The sequence below is a fragment of the Carya illinoinensis genome, chromosome 2 (genome assembly GCF_018687715.1).
Source record: "Carya illinoinensis cultivar Pawnee chromosome 2, C.illinoinensisPawnee_v1, whole genome shotgun sequence".
NCBI lineage: Eukaryota > Viridiplantae > Streptophyta > Magnoliopsida > Fagales > Juglandaceae > Carya > Carya illinoinensis.
The window spans coordinates 24,558,995-24,578,797 of record NC_056753.1 but is presented as its reverse complement, the minus strand read 5'-3'; the positions used below and the strand labels follow the sequence as shown (position 1 = coordinate 24,578,797).

The 19,803-nt window shown below is 37.7% G+C and overlaps 1 protein-coding gene across 1 annotated transcript; it reads right to left on the bottom strand.

Annotated features, from left to right (window-relative positions):
* Positions 1 to 595: 595 nt before the first annotated feature.
* LOC122300452 (serine/threonine-protein kinase PBL27-like) lies at positions 596 to 14,960 on the bottom strand. Its single transcript, XM_043111121.1, has 5 exons — positions 14,478 to 14,960; positions 13,371 to 13,570; positions 12,926 to 13,115; positions 1,818 to 2,209; positions 596 to 1,649 (listed from the first exon to the last, which is right to left on the bottom strand). The coding sequence occupies exons 1-5, from the start codon at positions 14,605 to 14,607 to the stop codon at positions 1,023 to 1,025; spliced, it is 1,539 nt and encodes a 512-aa protein (XP_042967055.1). The 5' UTR covers positions 14,608 to 14,960; the 3' UTR covers positions 596 to 1,022.
* Positions 14,961 to 19,803: the final 4,843 nt, after the last annotated feature.

Below are 19,803 nucleotides of genomic sequence, written 5' to 3'. Positions count from 1 at the left end.
AAAATGGATCTTGTTTGATGCGTTTTGTGAGCTTGATTTATAAAAGAAGTGTCTTACCTTTTTCCCAGAAACCAATGTTTGTGGATCGAGTTCGTTTAGTACAAAATATGAAGTTTTGACCATTTGGTAAATCCTTCTCAGAAAATTTTGTACAAATTGAGTATTTAATGTCAGTTGTTATTTGCTTCGAGGCGGATTCGTTTGGAAATCTGACTCAACTCCTGATGCCAGACATGACTTGGTTTCCAAGAATTCAGAATTTCTATAGTTCTTTTATTTTTTTTGTTAATCCAAATTATAAAATTCTAGAGTGGAAAAGAAATAAACAAAACTAATTATATAGGAACTGCCTATTATTTTATAAACCAAGAAGATATCAGGAAGAGATATGCTAACTTCAAGAGCAGGTCTATCTATTGTACATATCCTTGTTTTGTTTTGCTTTTTTTTTTTTGGTTGGTTGTCCTAAACAATGGTTCCATTTCATTTCCATAATACATTTTCACTCGTTCAATCCATTTACCAGAGAGAGCTGAACGGAAGGATATGACCAAACCTCCCTCTCTCTCTCTCTCTCTGAATAAGCCGAAAACACTTTTAAAGTACATAACTCAGACGTCCATTTACGCAACTGTATGAAAAGTACAACATTTAACGACACCCACACCAAACCCCACTTTAAGTTTTTCCCCCACCACCCACGTTCACAGACAACACTATTACATGAGGGCGGGTGCAAAAATTAGACATCTTCACTGCTCTCTGTAACATACACCTGTGAAATTCCTACATACATAAAATGGACATGTTGCAGACAACAACATTCTCTCAAAGGTCTTTACCCGTAAATGCCTCAATTCACAACATTTTACCTCCCTCCCTTGATGATTCACCATCCCTTTTTGCCATGCTTCCTCCCATTACCATTTAATTTAAATTGATGCATTCAGTTCCCTTACTCAATAACAACGATATAATTACTTCCATAGAAGAATTGTGTAAAACGACGGAGTTCTTGTCCATCACTCATTTGTGCCATCGAAACTACCCATCCGACTTGCCCGCTTCTTCTCTCTCCAATTCTCACCCCATACTTTTGCCTCTGCCACAGCACGTTCTCTATCTAAATCACGATTCCTTTGGGTTTCCCTGGCTCTCCCAGTACTTATTGGGCTGTCTCTATGAGATTCACGGCGCTCTGACTCATCCAATCCTGCTTTTCTCCCAGAACCACCACCGGTGTCAATCCTTGCTAGTGCTGCACCACCACTCGCTTCCCTTAAATCTCTCTTTCTGTAATCTGGTGAATTTTTATACGCAGAAGGGGAACCATGGCGCCCACCTCGTCCAGACTCACCTGGGCTATCCAGTCCATCTGCCATGCTTCTTCTTTCGTCCTTGTTCCTAGGCGTAGATGGACCAACTCTGTTATTTTGAGCAGCAGCTGTATCTGGATCATAGGTTTGGGAGGCTAAATATGTGAGAGCAGTCACAACATCCCCGATTAGAGGTCTAGTAGCAGCTTGTTCCTGCAAACACATGGCTGCGACTGCAAGAGCTTGGTAAAGTCCTCGCATTGGATAACGGCCTTGGAGTAGAGGATCAGCCATTTTGGGAAATTTCCTACGATCCTTGAAAAGTGGTCGTGCCTACAAATACCACATACCACATAAATTTACTCTTTTTTTCAGAAGTAAAAAAGTAAAAAGTGACAACTTAAATGTCAATCCAATAATTACTAATAAGACTAATCACCAAGCCATTATTCATCAACGTTATCTAAAGAACTCTTCCAAATTGACAGGAAGATGACTTACCCATGCAACAAGATTATGCTCCCCAGGTGCACGGGTATTATCAATTGCTTTGCGACCCGTTATGAGTTCAAGAAACACAACCCCAAAACTATAGACATCAGACTTAAGAGTCAGTTGACCCGTCATAGCATATTCAGGTGCACAATAACCATATGTACCCATGACACGTGTGGACACATGAGTCTTATCACCAACAGGACCCAGTTTGGCAAGCCCAAAATCTGACAGCTTAGGGTGATAACCCTCATCAAGAAGGATATTGGATGATTTTAAATCTCTGTATATCACTGGAGGATTTGCTTTATCATGCAGATATTCCAACCCCTTGGCTGCACCCGCTGCAATCTTCATCCTTGTATTCCAGTCCAGGGGCTTCTTGTCTGGAAGAAGATCTGAAAATAAATAGCAAAAGAGTAAAAGTCAGGTCGTTTGTAGAAAGTTCAGACATGAAATTTGAATTTGAGCCAGGTATTCAAGTATTGAAGGAGGAGGAGAAATTTAGAAGCTGAATACAGCTCCAGTGGAAATCTAATTTGGCAACTTGAAGCATCTGTAATAATTAAGTAAAGCAGTTAAGTTAGTCATGTCTTTCAATTGTTTCATTTGTTCACTAGGAAATATACTTCCCCAATAGCAGGTCCTGCAATATAACGAGATAAGTGTGACCCCATTCATCAATGAAGTGATAATGTCTTCGCATGTGTAAATATGTAAATAACATGTTATTTGCATTCAAAAGTATCTCCTTTGCTCCAGAATAATCTAAGATATTTATCTTGGATTAGACATTTAAGTGTACTTACAGAGGGTGTATATGTCATTAGATTCTTATTAGTTAAGAGGGTGTGTCCAGCATTTTTTTTTTTTTTTTTTTTGGAAAAACTTAAATCCAGACCCCTCCCTAAATAGCCCATTCCTGGAGTCAAACAAAAATAGACTCAAAGCATAGCAAAATAATAAATAAACCATTTTACCCCTTTTTTCTGTTTTATTGAGCAAGCATTACTCAGAACAACAAGGGGTACCTTTTGTCAAAAAGCTCAAACTGACAAAAAGCTTGATCTTATACCAATTATAGTTAAAACCTAGGCAACCATTTCTTTTCTATTGCTCTTTTCAACCTATCTTATTTCTTTCTGAAACCTTCCATGGAAATCCTTTCTTTTATTACTGTGAACCCCCGATATCTTATACGATAGAACCATATCAGGCAAATTTTCTCATCTAAATAAGCACCAGAGTAAAGCTCTTTACAAATGCTTTCAATTTTTTGTAAGTACAAATGCTTTCAATTATATTTCTACCTTTCCCTTTTCCCTAGACTCCACTCATTCATTTAATCATCGTTTTTCCCATAATGATTTCTGGACTATTACAGTATTACCCACTGTCTAAAGATTACAAGCCAAAGATTCCCTGTCTTCTTGATGCCATGGTGACTAAATTAACAGTCTTTGTTAATTAAATTAATATGCGTGTTTGGGAAACTAGTTAGTCACTTAACTTCATATTGAAATCAAAGATCTGGCTTTCAATTGTAGTACCAAAAGCCAGGCGCTCAACACACAAATATTGGGAAAATAAGTTCCAAATACCATTTCCCAGATCAGATGCCATGTACCAGAGACAACGGGAAGATACTAACATTGCTAGGAGGAATAAGAAAGTTTACTGACAATAAAGGATGGATAAATACTTCATATTCCCAAAATTGAGAACTAGGAGACCAGTTTCTCTTGCGGGGAAAGCAATAAATATGCAACAGAAGCACAAATTTTGTTCAGCTTACTGTACAACAAGAGGTCCAAACAGGGCATAAAACCATCACTTGATGCGACTTAAGATGCCAAGTACCAGAAGCTAAATTCAAGCAGTTTTTTAAAACAGGAATAGAAATGCTTTTTTTTTTTTTTTTTTCCTGATAAGTAGAATTTAAATTCTTAATGAAAATATGCAGCTGAATCCATGTAATTGTTGTAAAGAAGATAATATTTGCTATGCATAAGGATATGTTCCATAAAAAGCACAAGCTTGAACCGATAGGCTCATACCAAGCAATAATAAACTGAATATATCAGAAACAAAGGATAGGAGTTGAGCGTACAAGATGATACAAAAGGCTGCATACTTATGGTCTCTTCTAAAAAGTACATGCAAATTTTGTTTTGTAAGTAAGAAAAAATATTCTTGCGTCAAAAAGGGTATTACCCCTGTACATAGGAAGTTTACAAGAGAAACACCTAACTAGCAAAGAGAATAAATCTAGAAATCCTGAATCGTAGAAATAGAAAAAGCAACACTATTGTGGGCCACTATTCCAATGATAGAGGGTGTTTAGAAAGATTGACATGAAGTCTAACACCGACTTTTCATAGTCTTAAAAAATGTGCTTCTCTCTCTCTCTCTCTAAATACACCATAAGCAAGATGGGATCATTTTTCACAATGTGAACCGATGGCTACTGTAATGATCTTTCCAACATGCTGGGAGACCTGCCACTTGAGAAGGAAAGATCCAATCCATCCCAAAGAAGCCAAAAATCACGTTCCATACGATATTAGCTACCTCACACGAAGCAGAAGATGGTCCAGTTTTTCCCACTCTTCTTGCACATGCAACACTTATCAAGCACTACAGCTTGCCGCTTTCTTACCTTATCCAAAGAATCTTCTCCAAGACTCTTCTAGCACATGCAAAATTCAGGTCATCTTTATAATCTAAGAAAGAAAAATAGATGCATTGCAAGCTCAACTTATACAACAATCTCATATAATAGTGTATACAGGCCCAAAATATCTAACCAAATTTTCTGTATGGCATTGCTTGGAACTTGACATTACCAGCGTTTATCTTTCTAAGAAGTCAACTAGTTGATGCTTTTACAAGAAAAACCAAGCCAAGCTGCTTTCCACCTCCAACCATGGATATCAACCGACAATCTTGGACCCATTATAATTAGAAACACTACACTTGTCATAGCCACATTTAAGTTACTGTTCGTAATTATACTATCACCGCCCCTAATGCTATGCCAAATCCAACTGCTGTTGCTACAACTACATCAGAAATAACACTAATGCTACATCTATCATAGCTTTTCCTGAGTCTGTAATCTGTCTGGTCTAGGATGGGCTTCTTAAAACATTTATTAATAGAAACTAAGGTTTTTGTATTATCATTAGAGGGGAGAAGCCACTTCTGTATCACTGAAAGAAGTCGGAAGGTCACGAAGGAGATGGTACTCAGCCATTTTAGCGCTCGTTGGCTGGCAAACACGGTGGAAGAATGCTCCCTGTCGGAATGAAGAAAGGATTTTTTCCAAGGCTTATCGTGTTGGGTTTGTGGCAACAGTTGTTCATTGGCATTCCAATGCCTTTGGACACTACTTGGAAGTCACTGAGTATGGTGGTAATGGGCGTCAAGGCCTGCTTGTGGTCCCGGAAGGGATGGAAGGAAGGGGGTAGAAAAGTCCGTCCATGGAGATGAAGCAAGCTCTATCACGCTTCTCCAAGGTTCCAACGGTGGTCTAGGGTGATGGGAAGGGGAAAGAAATGGGCAGGCAGGCTAGGACGTATGCTAAAGCTGTGATGGGTGGTAGAGTAGGTAGTAGGGTGGTAGTGTATGGTGGTACGGGCTAGGCTTTGGCATCACAAAATGGAGACAGACAAAAAGAAATGGGTACAAGGGAGTATTCTTTGGCAGGGAGGGTTGGTCGAAACTCTGTACCTGATATAGTTGGAGGTGGTCTGTTCGATGCCTGTATATGGGAAAGTGAGGGGCAGAAGGTACTGTCTGGGCTAAAGTAGGAGCTTGTTGGCGTGAAGGAGGAGCTTTGTTGTTTGAAGAAGGCTGTAGAAGCAATAACAGGTAGTGTGGACTGGAATTTAATCCTTAGCCTGGGCTTGGGCCTGGCCCAAGAAAATACAAATGCTAGGTCTGGATTAAGGCCAAAAAGGAGACTGGATAAAGGTAAAACAAAGGTGGGTGTGGGCGTGGGTTTGGGCCAGACACGCCAAGCCCAATCCAAAATGCACTGGCGCTTCAAAAGAACTGGGCCTTCCTTTGAGAAGGGCTCCACGTCCGCAACTGGGCCCGTGGAGATGACTGCCCACCAACGGCAACGGGTGCCATAGAAATTGTCATTGGCAACCTCTGGGATTATTCCTTGTAACCCTATCATCGGAGACCTTGCACCAGAAAGGATTTCGCAGCTTGAGGAGGCTATGCAGTTGGCTTCCTCGACGCCGATAGGGCATTGTCTAGTGGCGAGGCACAGAAGGGTGCGTCTGTCCTTTCTAGGTTGCCTCCTGTCATCATGGACGTCGAGGAGACGTCACCCATGCCAATAGTTGTTGAGCTACCACACGATCTTGTAGAGAAGAGGATGGGAGCGTCGCCTGGAGGGTTGGAGCAAAAAAGTCCGTCAGCGACCTTTGGGCAGTTGACTAACCTCCACACCATGCGAACCTATAAACGTGCTAGAATCTTCTTCAGTAGCCCAGAAATCCTTCTCTGTCCTTGACCTTGACAGTGAGGGAAGCCTGGTATCTCAGTGGAAGTTGCAATGGAAAGGGCTCTAGTAGTATTTGAGTCTAGGAGATCAAGCATTGTGTACGAATTACATGCAAGGGTCTTGAAGATGAATTTTTGACATTACTCACAGCTATTGAAGCTGGACATGCACAATCCAAAACGGATTCTTACTTAAGTCGGATAAAAAAAGAGAAAGAACTCAAGAGGCTTACATGGGCCATGAATGATGAGGGAGGGGAGAGGAGTTCTAGCCGACGGCGTCTCAAGGGATGGGCAACAATGATCCCAATATGAAGCCAAAAATAATATCATGGAACATAAGGGGGTAGAATGAGCATAACAGACGGCTCCAAGTCAGGAACTTATTTCGACAATGGCAGGGTGATATCATTTGTTTATAGGAGACCAACTTAGAATTAATTACAAGGCAAATAGTTCGAAGTTTGTGAAAAGGGCATCATGTCAGGTTGTCATATCTGCCTTCTAAAGGAGTTTTGGGTGGTGTTCTTATCATGTTCGACAAAAGGGTGGTGGAAAGGTTGGAGGAATGTGTGGACTGTTCGTACTAGTGGGGACTGTTCCTGAAGCGGTGGCTCTAGACTCTCTCTTGGGATTTAGGGCCAGTTTGGATTCTCAATTCATTTCAACTCATCTCAACTCATTTCATTTAATTATTACAAATTTTCCAAATTCCAACACAAAATATAATAAGCAATTCAACTTTTTCGAATTCCAAAATAATAATATTCTAACAATATTTTATTCAACTTATAATTTTCATCTCAACTCAACTCAGTTCAACATTTAAACGCAGTCTTAAGGTATCTTCACTACCCCTGAAGTATCTTGGCTTACCTTTGAGTACTTCCTTTAAATCAGAGCAAATCTAGAATGTTTTTTTTTTTGATAGATAAAAGAAGTTTTATTGATCCTCGTAAATAGACAAAGCCCGAGTACACAGGGAGTATACAAGAAAAGCCTAGTTACAAAAGCTACGTGCTACGGATAGTAGCATACAAATCATTAAGACCCGTTCCATTCCATGCAATAGAATGGGCCCAAAGCAACAGAGTATGAAAAAAGTAATCCCTAAAGATGTCCGGGGAGCGTTCCTTATCCTCAAAACAACGACCATTTCTTTCGTTTCATGTGCACCACATTAGACATAAAGGTATCATCTTCCATACAGCAGCGATCTGGCGATTGCCCCTAATCCTTTGCCAACAAGACAATAGGTCTATCACCCTCTTGGGCATGACCCACGCAATGTCAAGCCTCGAGAAGATTGCATCCCATAAAACCTTAACTACTTCGCAATGAAGGAGAAGGTGATCCGCTGATTCGCCGTTACGTTTGCACATGTAGCACCAATCCACTATATAAAATCCACGCTTTCTTAGTTTGTCGATTGTTAAGATTTTACCATGGGAGGCCACCCAACCAAAAAAAGCGACTTTGAGTGGAACATTACTCCTCCAAATACTCTTCCAAGGGAAAGCATTGGAGGAATGGGTCGACAAGGCTTTATGGTATGAACGAACTGAGAATTTCTTGTTTCCTGTGCCATTCCAAAGTAGTTTGTCCTCCCTTCCTGCCCTTAACTTCAGCAAATATAGCACTCTATAGAACTCAGTGATGTCCCCCATCTCCCAATCTTGCACAGCTCTAGTGAAACTCACGGACCAAGTGATGGAGTCAGAATTATTGCACATATTATCAGCCACTGAAGAACCTTGGTCCAAAGCGATCCTATAAAGAGAGGGAAAAGCGTTTTTCAAGATCACGTCTCCACACCAACAGTCATGCCAAAATTTTGTCCGCGTGCCTCTTCCCACCTCGAACCTGCAGTTGCCGAGGAAATCATCCCAGCCCTTCCGAATATGTTTCCAAAGTCCCACACCATAGGCCCCTCTGACTTCATTTGAGCACCAACCTCCCCATACATTCCCATATTTGATCTCTAAAATATTTTTCCAAAGGGCATCTCCCTCGAGATGAAAGCGCCATAACCATTTCCCAAGGAGTGCCTTGTTAAAGGTTCTCAAATTCCGTAGACCCAAACCGCCACAAGATAATGGGGTGCATACTTTTTCCCATTTGATCAAATGGAATTTCTTTGTATTCTCTAGCCCTCCCCAAAGGAAGTCACGAAAGATCTTTTCCAATTTATTCGAAACCCCTGCAGGCACTGGAAATAGTGAGAGGAAATACGTTGGGAGATTGGATAAAGTACTCTTAATAAGTGTGATTCTCCCGCCCTTAGACAAGTAGATTCTCTTCCATCCCGCTAGTTTGCCTTCAATTTTCTCCACAATTCCTTCCCACATTACCTTCGAATTATGGGGAGCCCCCAAAGGGAGTCCAAGATACTTCATTGGCAAGGATGCGACCTTGCATTCCAAGATGGCTGCCACCTCCCCTAAATTGTTAACCGAGCCGACGGGAACTACTTCCGACTTAGGTAAGTTCACCTTGAGACCTGATACAGCTTCAAAGCAAAGAAGGAGTGCTCTGAGGGAGCGGATCTGATCCAAATCTGGGTCACAAAAAATCAACGTATCATCAGCGAATAAGAGATGAGAAACCACCATGCTTCCATGTGTAGAACCACCCACCGAATAACCTGAAATGAAGCCTGTAGCCACTGCCCTATCCAACATTCTACTCAGAACATCCATGACAAGGATGAATAAGAGTGGGGATAGAAGGTCCCCTTGTCTCAAACCCTGAGAACTGTTGAAGAAACCTTCGGGGGTGCCGTTGATCAAAACAGAAAATCTGGCAGTTGTAATACAGTGCTTGATCCACTGACACCATCTTGTCCCAAAGCCATATCTTCTAAGAATATACAACAAAAAATCCCAGTTCACATGATCAAAAGCCTTTTCCATATCCAGTTTACACAAGATACCTGGAGTGCCGGTTCTGACTCTGCTCTCTAGACATTCGTTGGCAATGAGGACCGAGTCTAATATTTGCCTTCCTTTTACGAAGGCGTTTTGTGACTTCAAGATGATTTTCCCCATGACTTTGCTCAACCGCTTTGCTAGGACTTTAGAGATAATCTTGTAAACTCCACTTATCAAACTTATAGGTCGAAAATCATTCACTTCCACCGACTTTGCTCTCTTGGGAATGAGAGCGATGAAAGAAACATTAAGGCTCTTCTCAAATTTCATAAAAGAGTGAAATTCCAAGAAAACCTTCATGATGTCCTCTTTGACAATTTCCCAACAAGCGTGAAAGAAGGCCATTGAAAAGCCATCTGGACCTGGGGCTTTATCTTTGTTCATACCTTTTACCACACCAAGCACCTCATTTTCTGCAAATCTAGAATGTTGTGATTGAAAAGGTGGAGCGCAGATTGGCATCTTGGAAGAGGTTGTGTTTATCTAAAGGTGGTAAGCTCACTTTGATTAAAAGTACTCTCTCTAACCTCCCTACCGATTTTTTGTCCTTGTTCCCACTCCCAGCAAAGAATGCCAACCGTATTGAGAATCTACGATGCAATTTCTTGAGGTGTGGTTTGGGAGACGAGTTCAAATTCCATTTGGTCAATTGGTCCATGGTTTGTACTCCTTTCTCTGGGGGTGGATTGGGGATACGTAACTCGATGAAGTTCAATCAAGCCCTAATGGGTAAATGGTTGTGGCGATACCAACAGGAAATGAGGGCCTTGTATTTAGCTTATATTTAGCTGCCAATTAGGGTGTAAATACTTACCTTGTATAGCATATCATATGCTATAAACCTAGCATTTAGGATGTAATTACATAGCTATATAATGAAGATAAACCCTCTGAAAAGGGTATTTAAAACAATTTGACAATTGAATGAGGTATGCCACAGCCCACATGGGGTGGGTTTGTGGAAATACATTAGGAAGGGTTGGGAGATCTTCCGGTGACATACACATATTGTAGTGGATGATGACTTTTGTATCAGATTTTATGACAAATGGTGTGGTGAACGATCTCCAACACACTGTTCTTGCCATATTTGAGCTCGCATGAGTAAAGGGTGCAGCGATAGTGGATCTCTTGGCTTTTTCTAGTGGCCTCCCTCAATGGGATGTTGATTTCACTATGGCAACCCAAGACTGAGAGTTGGAGGTTATCTCAGAGTTCTATGCGGCACTATATTCTGTACGTATGCCTGAGGGTACCATGGATAGGATGAGTTGGAGCCCTTCCAAGAAAGGTAAATTCATGGTCAAATCTTTTCACAAAGTTTAAAGAGCCCAAGTAGACCCACATTCCCATGGAAGAGTATTTAGTAGACGAAAGCTCCTTGAAAAGCAGTTTTTTTTGTTTGGACAGCAGGAGAAAACAAAATTCTCTCCACAGATAATCTAAGGAAACGTCTGGTAATAGTGATGGATTGGTGTTGCATGTGTAGGAAAGATGGCGAATCAATTGACCATCTGTTCCTACATTGCGAGGTGGCCAGGACCATATGGGATGATTTTTTTACAGGACTTGGATTATCATGGGTCATGCCCCTTAGATTGGTGGATTTTCTAGCAAGCTGGAGAGCTCTCCGAGGTAACTCACAAGTTGCAGCAATCTGGAAATGGTCCTATATGTATGTGTTGATGTATGTGGTAGGAGCAAAATGATAGAAGCTTCTAAAACCACGACAGAACAATGGAGGAGCTGAAAGTTTTTTTTCGTTAGAAAATTGTTTTCATGGGTGGGGGCGTTGTTTGTAACGGACGATATGTCCATGACTTTCTATTATTAGTTGTAAACTCTAGTTATCTAATTCTCATGTATACTCCTTGTGTATTTGGGCTTTGCCTATTCTTATGAATAAAATTTCTTGTTTACCGATCAAAAAAAAAGAGAGAGACAGAGATAGAGACAGAGAGATAATTCACTCAGAAACTTCAATTCCATCTACAGCCAATGTGGGACTAAGTGCGCACGTGCACACACACACCTCCACAATCCACCCACCTGATGTGGGACTTAACACACTTTCTTCCATTTCTGAGTAGCATGGAAACTTCTTATGTTCTCTCCAAAATCAAGAAGACAAGCATGATGCTCTATACTTGTATGTATTTATTGATTTATGTTTTGGATTCATTGGAGGCCATTTGGGCTTGATAGTCAACAAAAGTGGAGGTAGCCATCTCCCACCTCTGAAAAGCCCCTTCCTGGTGTTGATGAGATGCCCCTTATTTGTTGGCATCCTCAAGCAATCTAAAGTTTCTAATAAAAATACATGCAGCATAAAACATCCAAAAAAAAAATTAAACGGTTGTAATATCAAAAGCCACTAATTATCTCAGAAAAATCATCTGCAGTCCTTACCTCTTCTCATGCAGAGTTAGATGATAAACAAAAGACAAAAAAACATCATTAAGGAACAAGAAACAATTGTATACACTAAAAAAAAGAACCATAGCCGTATGCAATACTGAGTTTTGGAATTATTATTGCTTCTACGATTCAATAGAATCTAACTACACACCATTAAAGTCATGTAGAAGGGGAGGAAGATGATAGAATTAATAGTCACTGTACAACCCAAACTGAATTGACTCATGAACCTGTTAACAATGGATATTGTGCTAGAAATAATATAAAAAAAGAAATAATAAGTCAAATCAAAGAGAAACATTCTAAATTGTTTAATGTACCTAAACACAATAATTTTAATAATGAACCATTAGGTGATTCAACATCTAGGTTGAAAAATGACCATCTAAAAGATAAAAAGTTAATAATAATAGCCGAGCAAATAAATCAATGAAACCAAACCATAAACGTCCCTATCAATTATTGAAGCATAAGTTTTTTTTTTTGATAAGTAATATTAAATTTTATTAATGAGAAGAAGGCGTAAGCCAGGTACACTGGAAGTATACATGTGAATTATTATTGAAGCATAAGTGGCCAGCAAGCTACTAAAACACTGCCAATTCACTTAATTACTAGATTACCTCCAACCTACAATTAATACCACAATTAATGTCTAATAAATTGATAGTGTAGAGCAAGACTTGCCTCACAAGGAATAATTTATACAAAACGCTATCAATCCCTTATTTATATAAGAAAAGGCAGTGGGTAGTGTGTAGGCACCATAGCGAGCCAAGAGCTGATTGGGGTCCCTAAGGAGTAAGGACCACTACTCTGGCTTTCTGAGATGCCCTTGTTTCTGTAAGATCCTCAACAGCTTTCCAAGGTTTGCGTTAAGCACTCGGCTGCTTGTGTCTTTGAGGATCTCTTTTTAGCTATCAATCACCTTCAAGCCAACCATGCATCCATGCAAAACACAAGTATGAAATCTACCTATACCGAGAAAATCCTTCAAATTAACAACAATGCCAAGTTTTCACTTAAAATATTGTACATACTAAGCCCCAACCAGATCCTTGATTAAAATGTTTTACTCTACCAAAGTTTTAATAGCTTAAGAACCTCCAGAGACAACAGCAAGACTATAGCATTGGTGGGAAAAATTACATGATACAACCTGGTACAACCTATAAACAAGTATGTAAATAAAATGATAATTATTAAGGAGCAAAAGATACCAAAAGTAGTAAAAGGATGCAATCTAACCATGCAAATGATCCTCTAAGGATCCCAATGGCATAAACTCATAGACAAGGAGACGTTGATCTCCATCTGCACAATAACCGATCAAATTGACAAGGTTTGCATGGTGTAAGAGGCTAAGCATGAGAACCTCCACTAAAAATTCTCGATTTCCTTGAAGGCCATTCCTGTCAAGCTGTTTCACAGCAACTACCTGCAAAAACAAAGCTTATATCAAACAGGAGATCACCAAAGACCATATGAGACGAGATTGAGTCAAATTAGCGATTAAAGGGATGAATTTAGTTTACTGGAGGCGTGAATAAGTGATTGCTCTAGAACAATGTAGAGGTTTCTCTGTCAAATAAGATCCGGAATCTAAGTCATGGAATGCATTAGTTTAGGACATAAACTGAGCACATTCATAGAAATGATATTATGGCATCTATCTAAACTGATCACAAATTACCTGTCCTGTGCTCTCCAACCGACCTTTATAAACACGACCGAACCCACCTTCACCCAGCAAACATTCTTGCCTAAAGTTTTTGGTTGCTGCAGCAAGCTCTCGAAATGTAAATGTTTGTGCAGCAATATTTGCTGTTGGTCCATCTTTTGGAACAGCTGATTCCTTCTTAGGATCTGAACCACTTCGAGATTTTGATTTTTCTAGAGAAAAAAAGTGAATTAGAAGCCATTTAGTGGGTAGGAAGAATAGAGGAAAAAAAACTTAAGTAAGATAAGGAAATTAGAAATCAGAAATCTGTAACCTAAGGGCATGAATTCATGAGAAGAATCGTTGGAGGCGCCTATATGCATCTGCATTTCAGTTTGCTTTTAAAGATGCCCGGTCATTTAAGATCACCCAAGAATGCCAAATCGCTATTGTTGCATATTCTAATTAGGCCGAGTATGTCATGCTTGTACGGTGTAAAAAATGGATGTAACTGTAAATTTTTCAATAAATTTTCAAATTGAAGCTTAAAATTCGATTTAATAGTGCATCATATATCCTTTATGGATATGTAATATTTCACCATACATTCTTTACAGAGTCATGTGGCATTTCAGTCAGAGTTTTTTCACCTTTCCAATTTCTGTAGGACAATTAATATTGTAATTTACAATGCACTTGCTAGCACCACTATCTGTCTTAAGTTTGACGATTATAAATCAGCAGAAAACATTTACCAAAAGCAAGCGAACTGATTGGAACTTTCAGACCTGATACCGGGTCTCCAAAATGTTCTTGTACTGCTAAATAAATTAACATTTAAACAAGAAGTCCAAGAAGCAAATCCACTGCCAATAATTTATAATTTAACTGGAACAGTAAAACCATAAAAGCACCAGATTTAGCAAGCGAGCCGAATCAGAGTTGACAACCACAGATACATCAGATCAAAGTGGCAACAAATTCCAACAACTCATCATCAAAACGTTCGAATAACGCCACTAAGAACAAAAGCTCCAACACATCAAAGCGTACATGGTAATCAAACTGACAAAAAAACCAGAAAATTTACCCTGGAAAAAAATTCAAAAGGAAAAAAAAAAGAAAAAAGAAAAAACCCACCTGAGTTAACTCTGTTCACATGGTGAGAGTGAATAGCTGAGCCTTCTTTAACTGAATCCTTCTTGGCCACTTCCTTCACGCCACTTCCTTCCTCGTCGGATGATCCAAAACAAGGAAAACACCCACCCATATCAAATCTAACCAAATCAAAGCCACACCCAAAACCCCCAACAAAGAATAGCGCACATAACAGAGGAAAACGAACTCGAATTCTTCAACTTTCACTCTTCATGTTTTCTCAGAGCGAAACCCAGCCGAGAAATTCAACCAGATCACTGTTGTCCTCTCTCACTCGTTCACCCTCTCTCTCTTTGATTTTCAGTGGCCATTATAGGGTAAGATCGAGACCAACAACTCCGACAAGCAGATCAACAAATCGTAGAAACTGATGTGGTGCAGGAGAAGGTAAAGAAAGAGCAAACAAAAGGCAAAAAAAAAACACATATCAAATAAGTAAAAATCATTTAAGAAATAATAAAAATTGAGAGAGAGAGAGAGAGAGAGAGAGAGAGAGAGAGAGAGAGAGAGAGAGCGTCTGTGGCTGTTGAGGGCTAAAACTGAAATTTCGTTCAATTATTTGGTAATTAGAAGCTAAATTACGATACGTAATAATACAATGATGCCACCTCACCCTTTTTTTGGATCACTTTAACTTTCTTACCCCTCCAAATGTCAGAAAATTACGGTCGGAGAGTTGTGAAAAACTCAAAACATCATCACTGTCGGGAAGTGGGTCTCACTTACGGGATGTGCTTCCCCATTTGTGATTGACATTCTTAACACATGTTTAAAAAGGGGCAAGAGAAGACAAGTTGGGTTATGTTTCAGCGTGATCGGTACCATTTTTCCATCTTAAAATTATTTTAGATTGGAAAATGTTAGCTTTAAGTTTTTTAATATCGTTAATGTATTTAAATTTTTTTATTTAATAATTAAAGAAGTAATTTTTAATATATTAATAGATCTTTCTATTTTTTAAAAATATTTAAATATAATTAAAATATGTCAAAAAGAAAAGAAGAAAAACATTAAAAAATAGAAGTTTGTACTAGTGGGATGGAAAAAAATTAAAATGAGATAAAATAAGATGGAAAAAAATTAAAAATTGAATAAAATATTATTATAATATTATTTTTATTTTAAAATTTGAAAAAATTAAAATTTTTTATTATATTTTGTATAAGAGTTTAAAAAATTTGTAATAAATATGTGAGATGAGATGAGATGATTTGTATAACCAAACGAGATTTTAATTTTTAAAAATTGGTTTCAATTTTAATGAGAAGAGTTAATTTTTTAAAAATTAGTTTTAAATTAATGGGTGAGTTATCATACATTTGACAGACTTGAGGGTCCCATTCAATTGCATTTTAACTTGTTGAAAAATAACTTCTATTTTATTTTAATTTTAAACAAAATATGTAAATCTTTGTAAAATTGACAATGAAAAAATATGGTTTTTTTACATTACAATATATTAAGAGTGTTGCTAAGGTGCCACCTAGTAGTAACCATTGGGCATGCCTCAAGGCAAAATTCACTTTTTAAAATTTTCATTTTTATTATTCATATTTTTTTAATATTTTTTTTTAAATATAAAAAAAATATCAATACAATAATAGTCAATTTCTTAACTAGTAAGTGAAATTTTTTTTAAAAAAAATTAAATACATGAGCTGACAAAATGAGAGAATAAAATGAAAAAGTATAGTAGCAATATTCATATATTAATATTCTTTCCCGTTTTGATAAAAAATAAAATAAATTAAAATTCTTATTCTAAGGTAAGAGAGAGAACATTTGAGTTAGGTCCTATAAGTATATTGTTAATTTTCTCAATTAGAAATTTCGGGATATCTTAAATTTCTAATTGTCTATTGTCAATTTCATATAAATAAATTTAAGTATAGTTTAATAACAAGAGAGTAAAACGTGTGATATTTTTTAGTAATAGGGATTTAATAGATTTTATATTTTATAAAAAAATATAACGTATTATATGGAATTATATTAATTTATAAATTTATTTATTTTTAAATCATTTTATGACTATAACAGTTTTGATATGATGGATAATAAAATAGCTGATTTACACGAGTCTAGAGTTTAATTGAGTAAAAGAGATATTGTGTCTATAGAGTCTCCAAGATTCTCCACCATCAAAGATATGACTGACTCGGGTTTGACACAAGGGAGACCAAACATGCACCAATGGTTCTCGTAGCTTATTCATCGGACATCAGTGGAGAGAACTTGATTCATTCACCACCATCTGCGGCTTGAGAGGGACAGAACAGGGAACACGCAAAGGCATGCTCCAGTTTTCTACCCACGCAGTCGCACGTTTGGGTCTGTGCATTAATCCCAATTGTCAAGTACAACCTCGTAATCGGTAATCTTACAGCGCCCAACCCAAAACAGCGTCACTTGACTTCAACCCTTTTTCTCAGCCACATTGGTACGTACGTAATGTATATGCAAAATCATGAATTTTTAGGGTGGTCATGAATCTCATATAATTATTATTATTTTTTTAAAATTTTAAAATAAAATTAATATGAAAAAATTATATTATAACAATATTTTATTTAATTTTTAACAAAATATCTGATCTCATTTTATTTAACCATATCTTAATTAACTAATATGTATCAATTACTTGTAAAACTTAAATTACGAATACTATGGATATAATATATATGTGGATGCTGCGTGATTAGAATTAATTTAAGATTATAAAAAATAATAATTTTGAAATTTAATTATCAAATCAACGTTGGACCACTACATAGTCTACATGTGTGATTCCGTGAATGATGAGCCACAGTGGCAATGTTGCTGTCTTCCATTGATTAAAAGGGAGAGCTAAGTCTCCATAGCACAAAGCAACTTGGTCTCGTAGGTTTGGTAGGGTTAGTAGCTCAAACCTAGTTAAGCATACCCCCTTCAATCATTGTGGTTGAGATGGGACGATAAATTGCTGCTGCTGCTTCTTCTTCTTCTCTTTCTTGTTTCTTTTTCTCTTTTTTTTTTTTATTTTTTTATTTTTTTTTATTTTTTATTTCTTAAGAGCATTCACATTAATATATGGATATGCATATACAAAATTAACTCTTTTGCATATCCACTTTATCATTTCAATAAAACTTCCACATTAGCTTATGCATATTTAAAGCAAAATAATAATAAAATATTATCATTTTAATATTTTTTTTTGCCTAATATTAATTTTTTACCTTGCAATTTTCATGTACTGGTTTGTACATGCAATTAGTACCCAGTACATAGATAATATCCATTAAAACCTAACCTGTCAATGAAATAATATAGACTATGTGCTGCATCCATACCAACCTTTCATGCATCCAAATTTCCAGCATTCTATATATAATAATTTCTGACTAATATCAACTTCAGATTACATTTGACTAATATTAACTTCAGAATTTACATGTGACTAATTCTATGTATCAAAATCAACTTAATACAAGTTGCAAAAAGTTGATTTTTATACAAATTTAGCAACCAACAAATTCAGCATATATGAAATTCAGCAACCAGAAAATAACTGCACGCCCAGCACCCTCCAGCAGCCTCAGCAGCTCCAGCACCCTTCAGCAGCTCCAGCACCCTCCAGCACCCTTCAGCAGCAACAAAAACAGCCTTGCCATTGGGTCCTCTAGCGGCTCCAGCACCGACAAGTAGCAAGCAATACAACAATATCCCACCCGCAACAAAATTCATCCAACAAAATGTTCTCACCCACCACCAACCACCAACAAAACAATCTCCCCATAAAGATAGGTACAAAAAAGGGTTTGGTGTTCATAGCAACCAGTAGTATATAAATATCCACAACAATGTCACCAAGGCTGTTTTAAATACACATTCAAAAACTGCACAAAACAAAAAAGACAACTATGTACCACCCTAGGCCTTATTTCTTTGTTCCTCAAGAATTTCCATTTGAAGATTATGGAAATACTCTTGCTGCACAGAATTCATAGACCCAATATCCAGTTTCATTATTTCCATATCATTTTTTCTCTTCTTTTCAGCTAATATCATAGATCTTTCTTCTTGAGCCTTAATTTCCATTTCAACATTTTTCTTCTTAATTTCCAATAACTCAGCATTGCGGTTTTCTACTCTCATTAAGCTTTCTTTTCTCTCTAATATTAGAATCTTCCTATCATCTATCATTTCCCTTAAGGCCTCACTAAATTTTTTATCTTCTCTTTCCCTACTTTTTCTTTTTTTCTCTCTTTCTTTTTTAACCTTTTTCCCCGGAGGTCTCTCACACTCCACGGGCACATTTTCCATTGGGTCCCCTAATTGTATTGAGTTTGGAGTACTACCTGAACGTGAGACATTGTCTCTTCTTCTTACGGTCTCCATGTGTGTTTGCCATTTCGGTTGGTTCTTTAAAAGATTCCAACAATGATCCAAGGTGAAGTTGGTTTTTTCGGTCTCTCGATACAAAATTTTTGCCTTGTCAATCTACAAAATATAGAAACAATTAGTAGGACAAATCTGAAATAATTTTACACAATAACAAAATAAACGATTATAACTTGTCTAGCTCGGTTGCATCGCTTGGATGCATTCCTTCAACTTGAGCCAAAGAATCACAAAATTTATTGACATATTTTTGAATGGTTGACCACTGATTGGTCAACGATGGTACAGATCGTTCTTGACTGTTAGGTTTTTTATAAGTGCAGTAGTAATCATAAATTCTACTCCACAATTGTGTGGAGGTTTGGTCAGTCCCCCGTATGGAATCTATACTAACGTTCAGCCAAGCTGAAATGAGGAGAGTATCTTCCTCAATAGTAAATGACACACCCCGCTGGGATTTATGTTTAGGTGCCCTTTTTTCCCGTTGGGGATGTGTCGCTTGGATACAACGAAAGCAGCCTCCACAATAGGGTTGTTTATACCACCCTCATCACTTTCCAACAATGTGGTGAAGAGGGATCCTCATCAATTAAAGTGGTCATCCTTTAACAAAATATTGAAGGACAAAATGTTACTAAAACAGCACATATTACAAAAAACAGGGCCAAAATTCATATTAAGCAAGATCAACAGTTTACAAAATTCAGATTAAGCAATTATTGCCATTTAGTTTTGTCTCTCTATATATCTATATCTTTGAAACATCTTGATATTCAACATGGGAGAAGCTCAGGAAGTGCAGCTCCACATCATGAGTAAGTGTTCAAGCAGAACCAAAAGACAATGCCATACAAAGAGAATTACTTCCACTAATGCATCATCGATTTTAATCCCTCTCCCTTTTGCTCTGTGTCTCTCTCTCTAT